The following is an 18,733-nucleotide window of genomic DNA, read 5'->3' as shown; positions in this document are numbered from 1 at the left end:
CAAAATTGAAGGGCATAAAAAATACGTAGGAAATGTGTAGTTCCAGTCTTTTACCTATAATCGTATTGAAGATATTGAATTTGCAACAGTTATTTTAGATATCTAATATTATAACTAACATGTCACAAAATCTTTGGAAAATACTTAACTAAAATAAAAAGCCCCGATTTCCATGCAAAAAAAATATAAACGAATAAATTTTCATCAAGGTCGCCCGAATCAATTCCTGAGTTGCTAAATAAATATACCATAATAGTTGGGGCAGAGACTGGAGCACGGCATGTTAGATTTCGTGCAGCTGCAGAGCTTATTACGTCCTGCTTTGCATGCACAAAATATCATTTCCAACATAAACTCCGGAGCTATCGGTGTTGATGACATCACAGGGCACAACAAATAATTTTTTTCCTCCAGTTCTGTATTTATAGTATCTCAAGTCATTCAGAATCTTGAAAAGGATTATTGAGTTTACTTACATCTAAGTGCAACGTGGCTGATAATGTGCTCTCCTACTATTCTCTTTTAAAGTAGAATGAAGTCTACAAATGAATAAACTCTAGTTCTAGGGAATAAATTGAATAATCTCGCTTATCTATAAACCCTGGAATTTTGCCTTTTCTGAATTTCAGATGAGCTTTCTCTAGTGCAAAGTCTTTGTTTGTTCTAACAATGTTTCTATTCAATACCTCAAGTAAAAACTCGACACCTATAGACGGTCAAAAACGTAAACTCGACAAAAAAACCGTGTTTTTTTTATTGTCCGTTAAAGATGAAATTATTGTTAATCATAATTATAAATTTTATACAAAGTGAGCATTTAGTAGTCAAGCAGTGGGTATTAGGACTATCTTTTGGAACATTTGCAAATTTTCACTATGTATTTTAAAACAGTTATAGATATTATATCTTTAATACAATTGTAGGTAAAAGGCTGGAAATATTTATTTCCTACGCATTTTTTCAATTTTTCTCTCTTGATTTTTCTTGATATATGTGATGGCGGACCTTTTTTGAGGCCTTCTGGTCAAAGGTACATCCGGAGACTTCTAGTACAACAAAAACGAATTATAGTGACACCTCCTCCAGGAACTCCCAGCTTTATAAAAATTTGTTCCACCTTCCCATTACCACCAACTTAATTCTATTGTACTATATTCAACATTAACCCCATGTCTATTAAACCGGATAATTTTAAACTTTTCTCTCTATAAACATCGATTATTTTTATTTTATTTAGTCGTCTGTGAGACCCATTTTCCGTTGGCAATGTCTCCAAACAAAAAAGGCCTCACAAAACATAAATTGTTAGCAATAAAAGCAGCTCTTTATTGATGTACAGTTAATTACCTGTTGGCGTTAATTAATACATACGTCGTGAGTTATAATGGAGTGGACGTCTGTAAAAGTTTATAAATAAACACCAAACACAAATACTTAAATACACTATCTATTCTCAGCCACTGCAAATCATTGACTTTTAGAGACAAGTTTTCATGTCTCCTTGAACTATATACAAATCGACATTATTTTGCTTTTGGAAGCATAAAACCATAAAAAAAGGCAAAATGTTGATATAGATAGAACGTACGATTCACAGACTTTTTTTTTATTAATCTTGAACTTTAGCAGGTGTTTATTAAAATACAATGTTTCCAGCACCAGATCCAAGTATTTCGCGGTTTGTGCAAAAATTATTGGTACTCCTCTCATCTCATGATTTAAATATTTTATTTTTTTAAAATCTGCTCAGCCAGAAGCAAAAAGCAGGACCAGCATCTTCGCAGCATTCTTTTTTAAGTTGTACTTGTTACTATAAATCAAAGAATCACGTAGATCAGAATTTATGCCCGCCTCAATATCATTCTAATGAAAAGTGTCGAAAACAGACAGAAATTGAGTATCGTCGGCACAATAACTCCGTTTGGAAAATACAAAATGGCAGCAAAATTGACCCTTGTGGCACTTCCAATGATGAAAATTCATTAAGATGTTTCACAATTTATTTCACATCATCAAAGAAGCTGCGAAAAAAAGTAAACAGCCGCAAACAACAGAGAATGATTCACAGAATCAAACGATCGAGAAAAGTCAAACAGGATTAGTATGGCTGCAAGTTGGTCATTTATACTCTAAATAATGCTCTGTGCTATTGCTTTTGGTATTAACAAATTCGTAAAATTGCTAATAAACAACATTTTTAAAACAGGCTGCTAGTTAGTTGGTTAGTATTTCAGGATGGTACAAACATTTCGTCAGTTAAATGTTATACTATGCTCGGAAACATTTTTTTTAACTTACGTTGTTAAATCGGCAATATTCTAAAACACAACAGCTGGTTAAATAAACAATTAAACGGTCCGAACCTACTTGTGTCCCCTCCACGTTAGAAATCACATTCTACCGCCAAGAGATAAATGGCAATGGCAGAGTTAAGCATTTGTTTATGTTGCTTGCCATTTTATCAATGACTTTGGAAGTGCTTCTGTTTAATCTGCTTCTTATTGCTCAAACGACACCGTGACGTTGAATTTTTCGCAAAATTCACACCTCAGAAAACCGATTTAAAGTTACGCAGTTAAGTGGCCGTTACTCAGGTTGTAACATATCGCAAACTCATAAAAATCGACCCAGATTCTTCCCCTATGAATCGCGCGTGGTGCTTAACGCCCAAAATTATTTGAAAACCTTGTTCAGACGATTTTTCCATCTGCACTGTGTGATGATTCGCGTATTATCCTTGCACCGCAGGTAAAAAAGAAATGTGCTTAAAAGCACGGGGCTGATAGAGGGGCAAAAATCATTGTAACTCAAAAGATGTACAGGATATTCCATTTACAATGTCATTTAGTTCCAGTAGCGTCGCAATCTATGATATCAAGTTTTTGCAGACAAGACATGGTCCAAAGTACAAAAATTTGAGTTCTATTTATATATAGTTTATATAGTTTTTTATATATAAATATATAAAGACGTTTCTTTCTACTTCTAACTGAAATTCAGCAACTTAGCGATTTTTCAAGCGCCCGTACTTAAAAACGAATTCATCAGTTCGTAAGATAGGAAATCAGGCAGCTGCGTAAGAAACAATCAGGATATCTATCTCTCTTTTACGAGTTCCTCTTTTGAAACCTAAATCGTGATGTAAATGCTGTTTTAGATACGGGTGACTATTAATGCGTGCAATGGATTTCCTTTATCTAGATAAATGGATGTACGAGTTAAAATCCCAATCCTCACGAAGAAGAATATTTATACATCCACTACGCAAATAAAGTATCGAATGTCTTCTCCGTTTCGATTCGCTTATTCGCTCTTTCCACCACCGTCTTTGTTTCATTTTCGATGGAAACTTGGTAATAGATTACACTTGGGTATTAGTTACACGTTCACTAAAAAATACAGCTTACTTTTGTATTAATCCAGTTCATCCATCTATTCCCGCAAAATTGTTTTTTTATTTTTCATGCTCAAATATTATAACTATCCAACTTGTTAAAATTGAAAGATCATCATCGCTGCTCAGTCCACACGAGTGTTAAAAATAAACCTCATCTGTCCTTAGATTAAACAGAGAGGTGAGATAAATTTGAAATACCTGAGTTTTTTTAAAGACTAAATAAAATTTAAAAACCTACGCCCTTGGTAATATTTTAATCTTTCGCCTGATGTCACCGCTGTTTCTTTTCAAAAAGGGAAAGGAACGCGACACGAAGGAAAACAGGAAGGGTCAAAAATGCAACGTGTTAAAAATTATTTGCTTACTTTCAATTCAAAGTGGATTAAAGAAGATAAAAGACCCCGTTTTAGCGGCAACGGGGTAAGTGCAGTGGGGAGGATGGTATACGGAGGATTTACGAAAATTGCGTTGGGAATTCAGTTTTTACTGATTAATACACGAAATGTTGTTTTGGAAAATTTGATGAAACCTACGAAACACTTATAGCACATAAACCGTTAAGGGTAAAAAGTAAAACACCCGATGGTGTAAACTGGAATTTCCAAGGAAGGCAATATGATTATCGATTTAATATAAAAATACGTAAGGAGGTTAAAAAAAAGCATTAGAGAAATTTGCGTTATATTGCAAATTTTGTGAATACCGATTAATTTTCTTAGAAGTCCGTAAATTCCCGACGAAAATGGAAACAAAAATGCAAAATCAGAAAGAATACACATAATAATTCTCCGTCTCGTTTTATGTTGGAGACATCTGGCCAAAACTCTTTCAATTAAGATGAAAAATCCAGTGCATTAGCGAAAACGGAGGGGCAGGTCTGGATACGAAACGAGAGAGGGGAAATAGGGGAAACAGAGTTCGGAACCGGAAAGGGGGGGAGAAACTGTAGGAGAGGCAGTGTAGTTCGGCTGCTCTATTCTAGACAACCGCCCGCAGGTCCCTTGATTAGAGAGGACAGAGCCGAATAGAGCTGTCTTCGCGATAGTAATGCAAAAGCTTTATGACGTTAATGTTCGAACATGGGCGTACGTCGTAACTATTTTCGACTCTAATAAACTCCTATTACCGAACTTCTATATGTACCTAAACAATTTTTTTTATTTAATAGCAGACAAATACTTTGAATATCTCGAAAATTTTAGAATTATTTTTATGTATATTTGTCCAGGAATTTATCACCCATTTAATTTTAGCAAAAAAAACGTTTATTAAAATATACAAATATGTAATAGAGGGAAGAATGTTTAGAAGGGAGCATCGATCAAAATTATTGGCATAAAAAAATGTTTTCATTTCTTCTTTCTCTTCGCTACAAAATTTTGTTATATGTTACTGCTAACATCTGCTACTCTTTGAGCTGTATATTTTAGAAATGATTACGTTTTTATGGCGGTTACAGTATAAATCACTCTTAGAATTTTATTTTCTAGTTTAAAGTTGACACGAATATAAATACTTTTGGTACATTTACAGTTACATTTAAATTAGTCTTTTTAGTCAACTATAATATATGGTTTTTTGATACTGACATATTATTTTCGACTAGATAATTACAACAGCAAATGAAGTGAAATGAACATGCAGTTTGTTGATTTTCAATACATATTTTATGCTTAATTTTTCATTTTGGTTAGTTTTGTTAATAGCCCAGGAATGGGTAATTTTAAAGGAATCCGTATAGAATCGAAATAAAATTAATAAACTGCCACTTTTTGTTTGAAAATATATAATGTCTTTCCTAAAATGGCAGTGTGCCGCCTTTGGCGGACTGTATCAAAAGGTTTCCGATTTTTAATATTCGTTTTCTCAATTCCGAAGGATTTATCTTTTGACACTCATTTTGCTTTTCCCTTCAAATATAAATCTGTTTCACTAACAAAAGGCTGAAAACTCAAAGTTCTCGAATGGCATCAGTTTTAAGCCGTCTCAAACTTCGACATAATTTCACACACCGATAGATTTATTTATCTTTTCGAAATTGGGCAAGAATTTAACGTTTAGAGTATTCCAAATCATGCGTGAACCTCTTCTTGTGTTTCTTCGATTTAAGACGCCGAATGTTTGGAATACCGGATAGCGATAACATTTCGTCGCTTCGGTTTTGTTTAATTTACCTGTTCGACATCATCTGGAAGTAAACCGTCGTTGGGTGTAGTTGCAGCGGAAGGCCGTTGGGACGTGGAGAGATTAATAGCTCCATCTCCGTCGATCATGTCCTGGTCCATAATGCCATCATCCTGTAAAGAAAGAAAAACAACTCTTACCCCCGCATAAAGCGCCATCTCGGCAAACCAAACCAAAATCGTATTATTATAGTTAATAATAGTATAACAGAAAGTCAATGCGAAAATCAAATAACGAAGTTTCGTCCCAGGCTGTTTCCTTCTCCAAATATTTTCACTGCATAAAATCTGGTTATTATATTTTTCCACCACTGTGAGCAGTTTCCCCCGATATAAGGGGCGTAATTATTTTATGAAGCGTCATTTCTATAAGCTAGATACGGTCGAGATAGAGCGCTGGACCTTTTATAATCTGTTGTATATTTGATAATGCCTCTAGGGTTCGTATTATTAATGGTCGGTTTTTCACTTTTGAACATTCTTTAGTGCGCTTAAAAGAAAACTGTTCCCGCGCAATGTTCCGCAGATGTGTATTTGTATATTTATTTTACATTAACCTATAAGATGGTATTTCTCCATATTTCCTCGCATTTCTCTAATTTTCAAATATTTCTTATTTGTGCACTCAAAAAAATAATGCGTTTTGAGATGCGCACAAGGTCGCCTTGTAATAAATCAACTCTTTTCCACAATTTAACTAATCAAAATATTTAATTAATAATTTAATAAAATTAATATTAAATATTTTGTTATTGACTTGTTTATAAATTATTAATCCAGTCACTTTAAAACATCATTTTCTCTTTCACAATAATTTTCTTTCATTTTATTACCAAAACCTAAGTAAAAGCAATTAGGTATAATTGGTAAGTTAAAACGGTTTAAAAAGTGGGCTTTTAGTTTGTGTTTTCTTGTGTGAATTGTAATTTTATTGAATTGCTGAGTCGTCAATAGTATATTATGCAAGGAGTTTGGTAAACGTGACTTGAAAAGTTTACCCAACGTATTACATACTATACTATATATTACTATACATACTATTTGGGTACATTTTTGCAAAACAACATTCGAATACATCTACTGATATATATGACCGTCAGAATTGATAAACGTCAAAATTCAAGCCGTGCGGTAAAATTTCCCAAACCCGAGCAATAGTAGAGTTTTTCACTAAACCGTGAACATATATACTATACTATACTATACTATACTATTAATTTAAAGCCGAGACAAATTTAATTCCAATGAAAACATTGTGATTTATGAGAAATTTAATATCGAACCAATGGATAATACTACATTATAAATAAGAAAAAAAAAAGAAAAGAAATAAAAAAAGTAGGATTTTTTTCTTCAAGGATAGCGTTAACGGAAAAAAGAATTTTCCTTACAATTTATAATGATGGCCTCTTCATTTGTAAACATTGTAAAATCATATAGCGTGTTATTGATTTATTGATTTAAGAAGAACAAATTAATCACAATCTTATATAATTTTGATAAAATTGTTGTTTGTTTTATTAATATTTTACAGCGGGTTTTTCTGAGTGTGGTTTCTGGAGATGGTTTACCCTCAGCTTAGAACACAGGTAAATAAATATGTTCTAAAGTGAACAAAAATATGGCTACAAATGGAACTTATAAATAAAAAAATTAACAGCCTCTTTTTTGATATTAAGGCGATGATGTTTTTTGGGTTTATGTGGTCGACGTTTAAATCTTAGTTAATTTAATTTAATTAATTTTAATTAAAAACGTTAAATTGAATTACAAATTTTAATGAAAAATCTTAAATTTTAATAAAAATTGTTGTGTTTTAATTCAATTAATGGTTTTTAGTCTATATATAAACACGGAAAATCATCCTCATCAATCCTGAAGATGGCAATAATATTGACGAAGCGACGACAACCTAAGAAATCGATTTTTTATAAACTCAACCCAAAACCCATCATTCCATCCATAATTACATTTATTTGCCTAAGCTAACCCATTGTCATTAAGACCGAAGTTAGTCAATTAAGCAGCAACACTGACGTCGTAGTTTGTAAAAATTTGTCCCGATTGCCCTTTTTGCTTTAAATAGGTTGCGTAACTGTGGTAGAAATGGAAAGATATCTTAAAAGCAAAAACTATCAAAAGCAATATGAGAATCGAAAATTGCAAATATCGTCCGCCATAGACGTTTCATTGGTTACTTTATATGAATCACCTGATATATAAACGGCCCTTTTTGATATTAGTATTCTTATATCCGAGTGAAAAAAATATAAAAAATAAATAAAAACGACCTGCACCGGAAGATATTCCGGATTTGTTCGGCTATAAAGTTATACGGAGGACTAAATATATTAAATCCTACTGGCCGCTCCTAGAATCTTTCTATATAGATCCCTCGACGGTAGTCCATTTTCAATAACAGACCTTTAGCTCGTTTACGATTTGTCCGATTCGAATGATTTTTTTTTATAAAAGATTCTCGCTTTTTTTGCATAAAACAAAACATGTGCGAAATTGCAAATACGTCACGGTACTGCGTTGGGTCCACGATGGTTGCCTTTTTGCAAATTCGATCCTCGAAACTGTTAGCGAAAGTTTTTTCGTGTTGACTGGAGCAAACATTTCTGATTGGCATTTTCAGTAACTTAGGTAAATAATTCCAAACAAGGGTGGACTGACCATTTCTTTATTTAGGACAAAAGTGCGAGACAATCGGTCCCCTAAAACTTTAATATAGCCGAGTAGTGTGTGTAAATAGAAGCAGTGCCGTTCGTCGATTTACAGTATATCTCGTCGTAATTAAAAGCAAAAATTCTAAGGCCATTGTGGCGAAAAAAAAAAGTGCGATTTCGGTTGATTGACGTACGAGGCGCAATCACCTTATCAAGATACAGTTGCTCGGTCCGTTGCAAAAACCCTCATTTTTCAAAACACCCACAATAGATGCCGTTTAGGGCCGTTGATTACGACTTTTCTTTTTTCGAGACCATTCATACTGACGTCAAATAGAATGGGTGACGGGCCATCAAGTGGCCGCCGGAAAAGTTCTTATTTACAATTTCAAATGGACGCAATAGGATCGACACAGGGTTGGACTCACGGCATTTCCTCTTGATTGTATTCTAATTTCGTGTTACAGAAAACTAATGCTTAAGGCGAGAAGAAAGGCAAGAATGATTTTGTCAAAAATTCTGAGGTATAGATGTGGAAGAATAAAGATCAAAGAACTAAACATTTGCTAAAGAATAGATAAAAAACGTTGCTACGGCCAATAAAATGTATTACCATATTACTGTGGAAGTTCCGATTAAACTGAGAGATAAAGCTTTTAAAAAATACAAAACTACAAAAAATAATAGTCATTGGGATATATAAACAACTGTGAAACCAAACTACCATAGCAATTAAAAATGAAAAGAAAAGGATATCTAGAATCTGTCTCTAATTAAAGTAACAGTAAAGTTCTTTGGAAAAAGTTAAGTAATTCAAATATGACATCTAAAACTACAAATATATTCCTTCCTGTTGGATTAAACAGACGTTCAGATATTAACCAGTATTTCCTACAGTTTTCCAAAAATAAACAAGCGGATCCTATGTTGCTATAGTATTACCAAAATGATATTAAAAAAAATGTACTTGACTGTTAGTATCGATGAGGTGAGAGCGCAACTTTGTAGTATTCAATCATTGGCATCTGGTTCAGATTTAATAAATATAGAAATGTTGTTAATGTGTTGCCCCAGAATTCTTCCATTTCTTACTAATATTGTAAACTCATGCCTCCTTGCAGGAGTGTTTCCAGATTAATGGAAAGTTGCACGAATTACTCCACTTCCCAAAAATAACAAAGTAGATAGTTTTAATGAATTAAGACTCTTCAGTATTTTGCCTCGCTCTACGATTTTTTTTGGAAACTAATAACATTTTGCCTTCGAACCACTCAGGGTATCTAGATACAGTTGTGTAACGGCACTTTTGAGTATTATAGATGACATTATAATACTGGTTAGTTTTATTATAAAATCAAATTTTAATCGTTGTTAACTTTAACGCTAAAAGTGTATATATCGGACAATACGACAAGAAAGAATTATGATGGTTGAGTATTTTCAAAGATGCAAAATACACAATTAGGAGTGTGCTGCAGTGAATTCGGGTTTACTGTATCTGAATATCAAATGAATGGGGCAATCTTTCTGGAAGACAACGCCGAACCTGCCCTGGTCGCTGGACTTAAGTGGACACATACTCAAGCCAAGGCCGAAGGGGTGTGAAATACTATCGGGGGGGGGGGGGGGGGGGGTAGCAAACACTTCCCGAGGCGAGAAGAATGGATGCCGAATGTATCTAACGACCGGCGCGCTGCTACTGGGGTCCCCTAAAAAGTGCCGAAACATAAAAAACTGCTTTTATTTTCTTATATTCTTATTATTTATGATAATACGTTCGGGGGCTGCCAAAGGAGGAAACTCTAGTAATTCATACAGTGTGTCCAATATATCGTTCCTCGGAAATGGGGGATCGATAACATGCACTAGGGAAACTGGACAATTTAGCTTACCTCATGTATACAGAAATCGAAAAAGAATAAATATGATTTCGTTTCATTTTTTTTAAAGTGTTATTTAGATATATTGCATTGTTTCATTTTTTTCTTTTTTATCTAAAAGACGACGACAAATTACAAAATATAAAGTTTTGATGCGAAGAAACCATTAATCATACTTTTTATAAAACTTCTGGATTCCTCCGTCTGTTTTTGTTGAGTCGTACTAGCTATTGTTTCGCCAATCATCCTGTTGGCTTCTTCAGAGCTTGACTATAACTGTTTCAGTTTAGGTAGTTCGCGTCAACAAAAACCGACGCAGGAGGAATCCAGAAGTGTTATAAAAAGTATAAGAGTAGGTTGTGGAAGTTTCTTTGAAAAAAAAAAATTAAACCATTAACCGCTTTGCACAAGTTTGGATCAAAATATGAAATCCTTAATTGTAATGCAAAAAATATATGTAATCATTAGCCCAAAAACTTATTTAGTACCACCTAAACTATATGCCAGTATTGAAAAATAACAATGGTTTTTATTTTAATAGGGAAAGTGGCGTCAAATACTTTGAACATTAATGACTAGTTTATCATTGTTTTAATTTTTTAAATATTAATTGGACATATTGCATTGCTTATTTTTTTTTGCTTTTTCCATAAAAAAAAGGGTGACAATAAATTACCAAATATAACGTTGTTGCTTTCATGTTTTCATTTTGGTTTAACAGGCAATCAAAATACGAAATGCCTCTTAATTTATATGCTTGTTAAAATTAATTTCGTAACACCTGTATCGAGATAAATCGTTTAAACCATTTATTTTGTTTAGGACTGTTTCTAATTTATTATTGTTTTTACTTTTGAATGTATTCCGCGTTATCTATAGATTAGATTTACTAGAGAATATTTAAAAAAAAATAGTACGAATAAATTTTTAATTATTTATTTTGATTCCCTAATTGATGAAGATATCGTGCACCTGTATTAAAAACGTGTTTTTTTGAATAAAAATATAAGCTGTGCCAAATAAAAGGCGACTATATATTTCTTGAAATGAAACGTTGTACATAAAACGTTTTTTAGCCTTATCTATTGCAGCGAAGATAGTAAAACAACGTTAAAAAAGGCGCAGGGATGTCTTCTAACATCTCAGGAAATAAGCATAATTATTCCATTTTTCGCCACACTGATGCCTGAAAAATTGTAAAGGCGATTTTGGTTTCGTTTTTTTTTTAATTTTAGCTTTGTTTCGGGTAATTATAAAATGGCGTAGTAAAACTCTATTTAAAATTTCTATCGGAGAATTATCGGTCTGTGCGGGAGAAACTTTTTGCAAAACTCGTGATCGGAAAGAAACTCTAAGTTCGGCTAATGAAATTTCCCGGGGAGCAAATAATTTTATATATTCAGTAGTTGCAAGTGAAGGAAATGAGTTGAATTTTAATAGAACGAAATAAATTAGGAGCGAGAGTACGGTGTAAATGAAGTATTGCTGATTTGTGGTGCGGGCGCTATTGAAAAAAGTGGGGAGCAAATCCAATCGGAGGGCGAGAAATAGGCGGTGGGGGCGAGAGGGGTGGGAGGCCGACGAGCTCGCGATTGTCGAACAAATAAAAAGTATAAAAACATAAATTAAAGAAAAAAGAGCAGCGGAAAGATCCCCGAGATGCGAGGAGGAACGATTTAGCATTCATGGCGTATAGTCAATGGGGTTGCACCGTTATTTGCAATTACGAGTTTTCTTCGTCGCAGTTCGGCTAATTATATGCCGGCGAGAGGAAAAGGAACATCGACTATTTGTTTCCGATGCTTTTCTTATTCGCGATCGCGCCTTACCCGCAAATTTATCCCCTCAACCCACCCCCCCGACTTGCCGAACCGATGCTAAGCTCTCTGTAAGCTTATTCTATCGACTGATAAAAACTCGATTGTTACGACTTAGATAAAGTTTATTTCGAATCCACTGCGAAATCCTGAGGCTTCTTTGCGCAAAATATGTCTGTATCTTGCGGGTTCGCTTAGATAGATAACACGAAGAGGGTGTTAAAGATGGCGTAAACTTGTTAGTACAACAATGTTAACAAAAACTTTTTTGGGATTCGTTGACTACAGAAGACATAATAAATTAATTGTGAACCTAGACTTATCTAGAAATATCAATCTAATTAATTAAACAAATTTATATTAGAAGCAAAGAGCAAATGTGTTGCTAGGCGCACAAAAAACGGACCATATCGATATTCGGAAAAGAATAAGACAACGGTTCATTTTGTCATCAATATTGTTCAATGTATACTCGGCGAATTTTTTTAAACAAGCTGTGGATAACAACAATGTCGGTAATAATTAACATCATTTGAATCCTCAACAATAACATCTGATACGCGCATGATACCTTGCTATTGGCAGAAACACCACGCACCCTAGTTACCGTCGTTAACCATATTAGCAATGAATATCGCCTAGAAATTAATATTACGAAGACTTCATATCCAAACATCAATAAGAGATGAAGAGATGGAGTCGATTCACAGATACAAATATTTGGTCACAATAATTAACGCTCACGGGAGACAAGACAATGAAAGCGAGCGTCGCATTGGGCAAATAGAAACACAGAAACAACAGAAAAAACAAAGAGAAACTAATACTGATATTGCAAAAGAAAGTTTCGTCAGAAAAACAGCAATATTCCTAAATATGTTTTAAAAATTATAAAAATACAAATATTTTATAGTAATAATAATAATAATAATAATAAACATCCTTATTTCGTTATGCAACCACCTAAAACAAGCCCCATACACACACGATCATAATTATGTACACATTTGTTAACGTTAATTAATATAAAATAAAAATACAGTAGATATGACAAAAAAAACATGCAGAGTGAAAAAGAAAAAAGGAGAAAGGCTGCGAAGTAAAATAATACCAGCGAAACTTAGTAAAACAGCTTACTGGCAATTTTAAGGAAACGTAAAAAGGACTATAACAAATTAACATCTCATATAAAACAACGAAAATAAAAATATATTGTCTGAAAAAAACCAAAGAGCGAACTTTATTTTTTACCTATTGTTCAAATGATTTTCGTATCCAGACAGGATAATAAATATTTTCTGTCAGTAAAGATTTTAAACATTTTTTGGATTTCTTTAGGTTTACGGCTCTGATTTTAGCAGGAATCTGAGAAGGTGATTTTTTATAACAATAGTTATTAATTTATTTTAACTGTTCAGTTATTTGGGTCTTGTTAGAAAGTTTTCGTTATTTCTATGGATATAAACTAATAGTTTAAGTAAACAAATACTATATTAATGGAATTATTCTCTTTTATTGGACAAAAATTCGGTTCAAGTCTACTGCTGTAAGAGAGATGAGAAGTATAAATTTAAGAGAGTTAGTATAGTAACATATAAATTATTAAGTTTTTTTTTAGACGTATTCTACTTGATTGGATCACCTTCATTGACAGTCAAGTTCTGCACCTAAAAATTATCTGTTAGTTTTTGTAGGATTTCTAGGTTTATATAGGTTTTTCGTCACATGCAATGAAAAAACACTAGCCAAATGATTCTTAACTGTAGCTTTGCAACTTAAAACTGTTTTATTGTTACACCTCCTTCTGTTTTTGGTATTTGTAAATCGAAAAAACAATTTTGATTAGTGGAAAATGAAGTTTAACAGTTGATGTCATTTGGTACATTTAATTAAATTGAAATGATTTAGCTTCTATTTCAATTTCTTAAATCTTTAGTGTAGGTAAATTGGATGGATCAACAGGGGACGAATCTAGCATGAACTGTTATGCAAACAACAGCAGAAAATTCGCCCTTTTTTCAAACACAACTATCAAGCAGATGCGGGAGGAATAAGTTTACCGGTTTTATATACAAAGAAAAATGTGACAGTATAACGCGGTGTGCATTATGACGTCGTTACATTAGCATAAAATAAAATTGCGTAAACTATTTAGTTATTCATATCACGGGGAGTAATATTTCTAAAAGGAAAGCTATGGTTATTTTTCAGTAGCAAAAAAGAAAACGTCATAATCATACTATCATCTCCTAATTTAGGCCCTCTTTTTCCCCCTCACTTTCCTGATACGGGGTATTATATGAGAGAGCTCTATCCGTCGTCAACCCACATTTTTCCGAGGTGTTTTCCCCCCCAAGTTTTCTTTCCAACTTTTTATATTTTTACAGCGGGGCCTCCGTGAAATTATTACGGGCGCGCTACGCTGTTAAAGAGTGTGTTTACTCAAGTGTGGCGCCCTGTTCTATAAGGTTTCTATCTAATATTCATCAATTTCAACCTAATTAGCTTTTGGTTAATTAAATTTTTGTGCTCCTCTGTATATGCTGCGTCGCAGAAAATACAATCAGCATTTTTAATAAGCAGATTATTAGTTCATTAATTTTTTATTAATGAAAAAAGAATTTTACGTCGCTTTTCGCAGAACAAACTTTGGAACCGAACCGAAGCTTTTTAATATGGAATGATGTGATTGATATTTCCTTTACCCCAATTAATTTTCACAACCATGTAAAATGTTTAATATTGAGAGTACTTTTCGAAAGTAAACAAAAAAGAATTAAATCTTTATATGAATTATAAAAAACAATATTTTTGGTAGAGTTTTACACTGAAAGGACTAATAATTTTTTTTGAAATATGAATAATCTATTAGTTAACACATGGCAGTATCAAATGAAATATAATGGTAATATGATCCAGCAGAAATGCTTATAAAAACAAAATATAAATAACAGAAATAACGAATTATAATGACTAAACTACTTTTAACCCTTTGCAGGGATGTATTACATATTGCAGGGACGCTTATTCATCGTCTATGGTATTTTAAATAATTTAATTTCATTCCAGCCAATCAAAGTCGGGTCGTACATTCATCTCCATAATTGAACAGTGGCGGCGATTTTTTTTTTCGGCGGAAGCAAGCCGCCGGTTTGAACGCCGTTCAGCTATAGCGAAACAATCTATAATTCATAACAAACAAATGAATGGGCTTTCCGAACTCCTTACAAGATTGTGTTGCTTAAGGCGACGTACACTTCCCGAGTCCTTAACTCAATCCTCGGCATCAAGTCCTTATTATGGCCCGTTTACCCCTTACTTAATCAATATAGAGCTTATTTATTAGACCGCCCTTGACGCTTGACAAATCAAAATGATTTACACGCCGAGCCACAAAACAAAACAAGACTAAATTTGATAATGTCACTCACATTCGGGGAGCAAAACAACCAATTTAGCACGTTTACGTAATTGGTTAATAAATTAGTTCATTTCGGGGATTATAGATGGCAGACATTTCCCCGCGTCGGTGACATACATTACGATAGGAACTCTCCAAAAGCTGTCATTTGACGATCTAAGAAATGTGCAAATGGAAAGTTGAAGCTTGATATAAGTCCCATGTTTTATTGAAAAAAAAAAAAGTAGGAAAAAATAGTGTTGGCAATTCTTGAAGAGTCTGACGTGAATTTTAACTAAGCAATTTTTCTAGTTCTTCATATACCAATTTTTTGGGCTGTCCAGGTCATTATCTTTCTTCTACACGTTTGATCAGCTAGTGTATAAACATCGGCTTTAAAATAATGGGGCAAAATTCCCCGCAAAAAATACTTAATTCGGCACAAAAATGACGTGTTCAAGTGAACTTACTCTTGTAGGTAAAAAAAAATTCTACACAAGACAACGCTACGAATTGATACACCGTAATAGTAAGTGATTACTTAAATAATAAATAGATTAAATAAATAAATATTAAATTGACTGATTTTTAAATGCTCCCGCGCGCCCCGTATATAGGCTGACGATTCTCATCATCCCACCGAAATAAAAAAATAAGTCAATGTCATCGGGATAGAAGTAAAATACCATAAAGCCTTTCCATCCAGCACTGCATTATAGCGCGGTTTGTCTAAAGCAGTGCCAAAGGACAACTCGGAAAGATAACTGGATGTCGTATTATCCAGATTATCCCTTAAACGGTATAAATGACCATGAGGGACCAACTTCTGCGTCTGCACTTTATCTACGCCTGTAAATGGTTTTGGTACATGTGCACGTACGGAATGAGGGTCAAAAGGTTATTTTTCCCGCAATTCCGTCGCGTTTAAATGGGGTTGGGGAATAGGTACACAAATGCCATGGAGTATAAAAATTAACCACGAAAAAATGTATGCGTTTTACTTAACTCACTTAAAATAATAAATACTCAAAAAAAATTATAATAATATTACATTAATAATAATACAATGTCTTTACGTTCACAAAGAAATAAAAAAGCAAAAAAAGAATATGAAAGAAGAGATGCAGAGCAGAGGCAAAACTACTATGTAAATCACGATCAAAATTTCAAAACAAACTTAATAATAATTGGTAATGCTTTAACTGCAAATTCGTGATCAAGATATTAAGATATTAAGCTTTCACAGTAATCACATACATAAAATGAGACTCCTTACTAATTTTACAGGATGTTTTATTTAAAAATTAAAAAATTATTTTAATCAAGAACTTCAAAACTATTTGATGCATCCTATTAATACTAATACCTGGCGCAAGTGGCTGGTTGGCCTTTCCTAAATTATACGTCACTGGCCGAATACTTTATATACTTTATAATCTTTATTCATGATCATCATTTTGTTAAAATTTAATTAAATCACCCTGTACTTTCTTAAGACCACTAAGGAACCGAAGTAAGACCAAAAACAAGGAGTTGTCGCTTATTGATGAACACTGACATCTCTGCGTGTATCAACTGATCATTTTCAAACCTTTATTCGTATGAATGAATTTCATAACATGATGTAATTTTTCGTTAGAGCATACATGTTCAGAAACATGTGAAACCAACTCAAAAATGCACTGTTATAATTTAAATCACGAATATAATCGTGTGAGATTTAGATTAGATGGTCTTCAGTGCATTGTTGATTAAATTGAGGTAAAAAGATTGTGTACTACTTGTACATTATATTATAAATAACATTAAGTACAAGCACATACATTTAATTGATAACATTTCATTACAGAAATCTCTTCTGTGGTAATATATTAAGTGTATGCTTCGAGAGTGTAACAAATTGGTAAGAGAGTCTGAAAGAGATTTACCCAATAAGATAAGTGCCAAAGTGTAGCTTTACTCGTTTGAAGTTTTTAGTAATGTAAATATATGTATATGTTTCTTTTTTAGGTTTAGATATCAGTAAGCACTATCGTATTATAAGTACGTGCTCGTGTTTGATGGAGTATAAATAAATAAATATCAAATCTTGCTCCGCATCAGGAATGTTGCATATGTGGTACAAGGCTTAACGCAAAAAGTTAAAAGTTAATTTAATTATCGCTCAGAATTTGTGTTTATATTTTAGAGTAAATGTGGCAGGATCGAGTCCGGCAGGCAGCAGGAAAAAACGCACGCGTCGTCGAATTTTCGGTTACGTGGCAAAGAAATAAATCATCGAGTCGCATGGCGGTCGACGATTTTAGTTTTGTTTGTTTCTTCTTAAGCGAGAGCAGGCAGCAGGAGCAGCAGGATTCCGTCGTGCATCGGGCTTGACCGTGGCCCGGCAGCAGGAACGAAGGGCGTAGGCCGCCAATCCCCAGGCGAGGAGCCACCCAGCGCTCAGCATTGTAACGGCATCTCAAGACTTTTATTTTGTTGTTTTCTAGACAAGAAATAGAATAAAATGTGTTGTTGTGTTGCGTGGGACGGCCGCCAGATCCGTTCGGATTCGCGGCTGGGCGGTGCGTGATCAACTCTTCTTGCCAACCAGGTGGCGACTGCGCGATCTTTCGACACGCCCCTAAATCTCCTGCAGCGGTCAAGTGCGGAATCGTCTCGGATGGACCGTACTCTAAGATGCACGTGCCGGATGTCGCGTCCGATCCTGCGGATTCCGCGCCCGCAGGAACGGACACCTGACCCCGTTTTTCGTGCACTTAAAGTGCATCCGTCGCAGGAGCGCGTGTATCTGTTTCTGTCTTCCTGCGGGGCTCGTGTGTGTTGGGTACGTACGTGCCGGCCCAGTATATTAATGGTTTTTAACGTTGATTTGTTTACGATCAAGTTTCGCTAAGCAAGAGATCGATTTAGTAGCGATTCGTTTTAAGGAATACAAATATTTTCGTAGTCTATTTTCTTCCTAAAAAGTTCCAAATTTCATTTCGCCGAGTTGTTGTTTCATTTTGTTTTGTTTTGTAACTGCTACCTAGTTAACCCAGCTAGATATTGTTACTTGTGTGAGGTTTTTCTGCTAGCGCACTTGTTTCTAAGCTCCGACATATATCACAAAAATTTCTGATAGAAAATCATACTATCTATACTATTAACAGTTATAATTTTTATACAGACAGTGACCCACCTTCTTGCCAGGTAATATAAGAAGGCATATAAGAAGCAAGTTACGAATTTTATTAGGTATACTTTTTAAAAAATTCTTGTAGCTTCGTTGATAATGATTTTGGTCCTTCCATCCCATTTTCGTAGATAAAGTTTTAATCTGAGTATCCAAAGAGTTTCGATTGATTTAGCTAGGGTATATAGTATGTTCCGATATTCTTGGTA

At 33.9% G+C, this 18,733-nt stretch overlaps 1 protein-coding gene across 2 annotated transcripts in view; it reads right to left on the bottom strand.

The window, feature by feature from the left end:
- LOC132695545 (forkhead box protein P1) overlaps positions 1-18,733 on the bottom strand; it is a 130,437-nt gene that overhangs the window by 60,002 nt on the left and 51,702 nt on the right. For both annotated transcript variants that reach the window (XM_060659853.1, XM_060659852.1), the window contains exon 3: positions 5,572-5,694. In XM_060659853.1, the coding sequence (XP_060515836.1) occupies positions 5,572-5,694 (123 nt within the window). The remainder of the gene's footprint in view (positions 1-5,571; positions 5,695-18,733) is intronic.

Source organism: Cylas formicarius, unplaced genomic scaffold (assembly GCF_029955315.1).
Source record: "Cylas formicarius isolate icCylForm1 unplaced genomic scaffold, icCylForm1.1 PGA_scaffold_12__32_contigs__length_19106922, whole genome shotgun sequence".
In the NCBI taxonomy this organism is placed as follows: domain Eukaryota; kingdom Metazoa; phylum Arthropoda; class Insecta; order Coleoptera; family Brentidae; genus Cylas; species Cylas formicarius.
The sequence above is the reverse complement of the archived record's forward strand: the minus strand, read 5'-3'. Positions and strand labels throughout refer to the sequence as shown.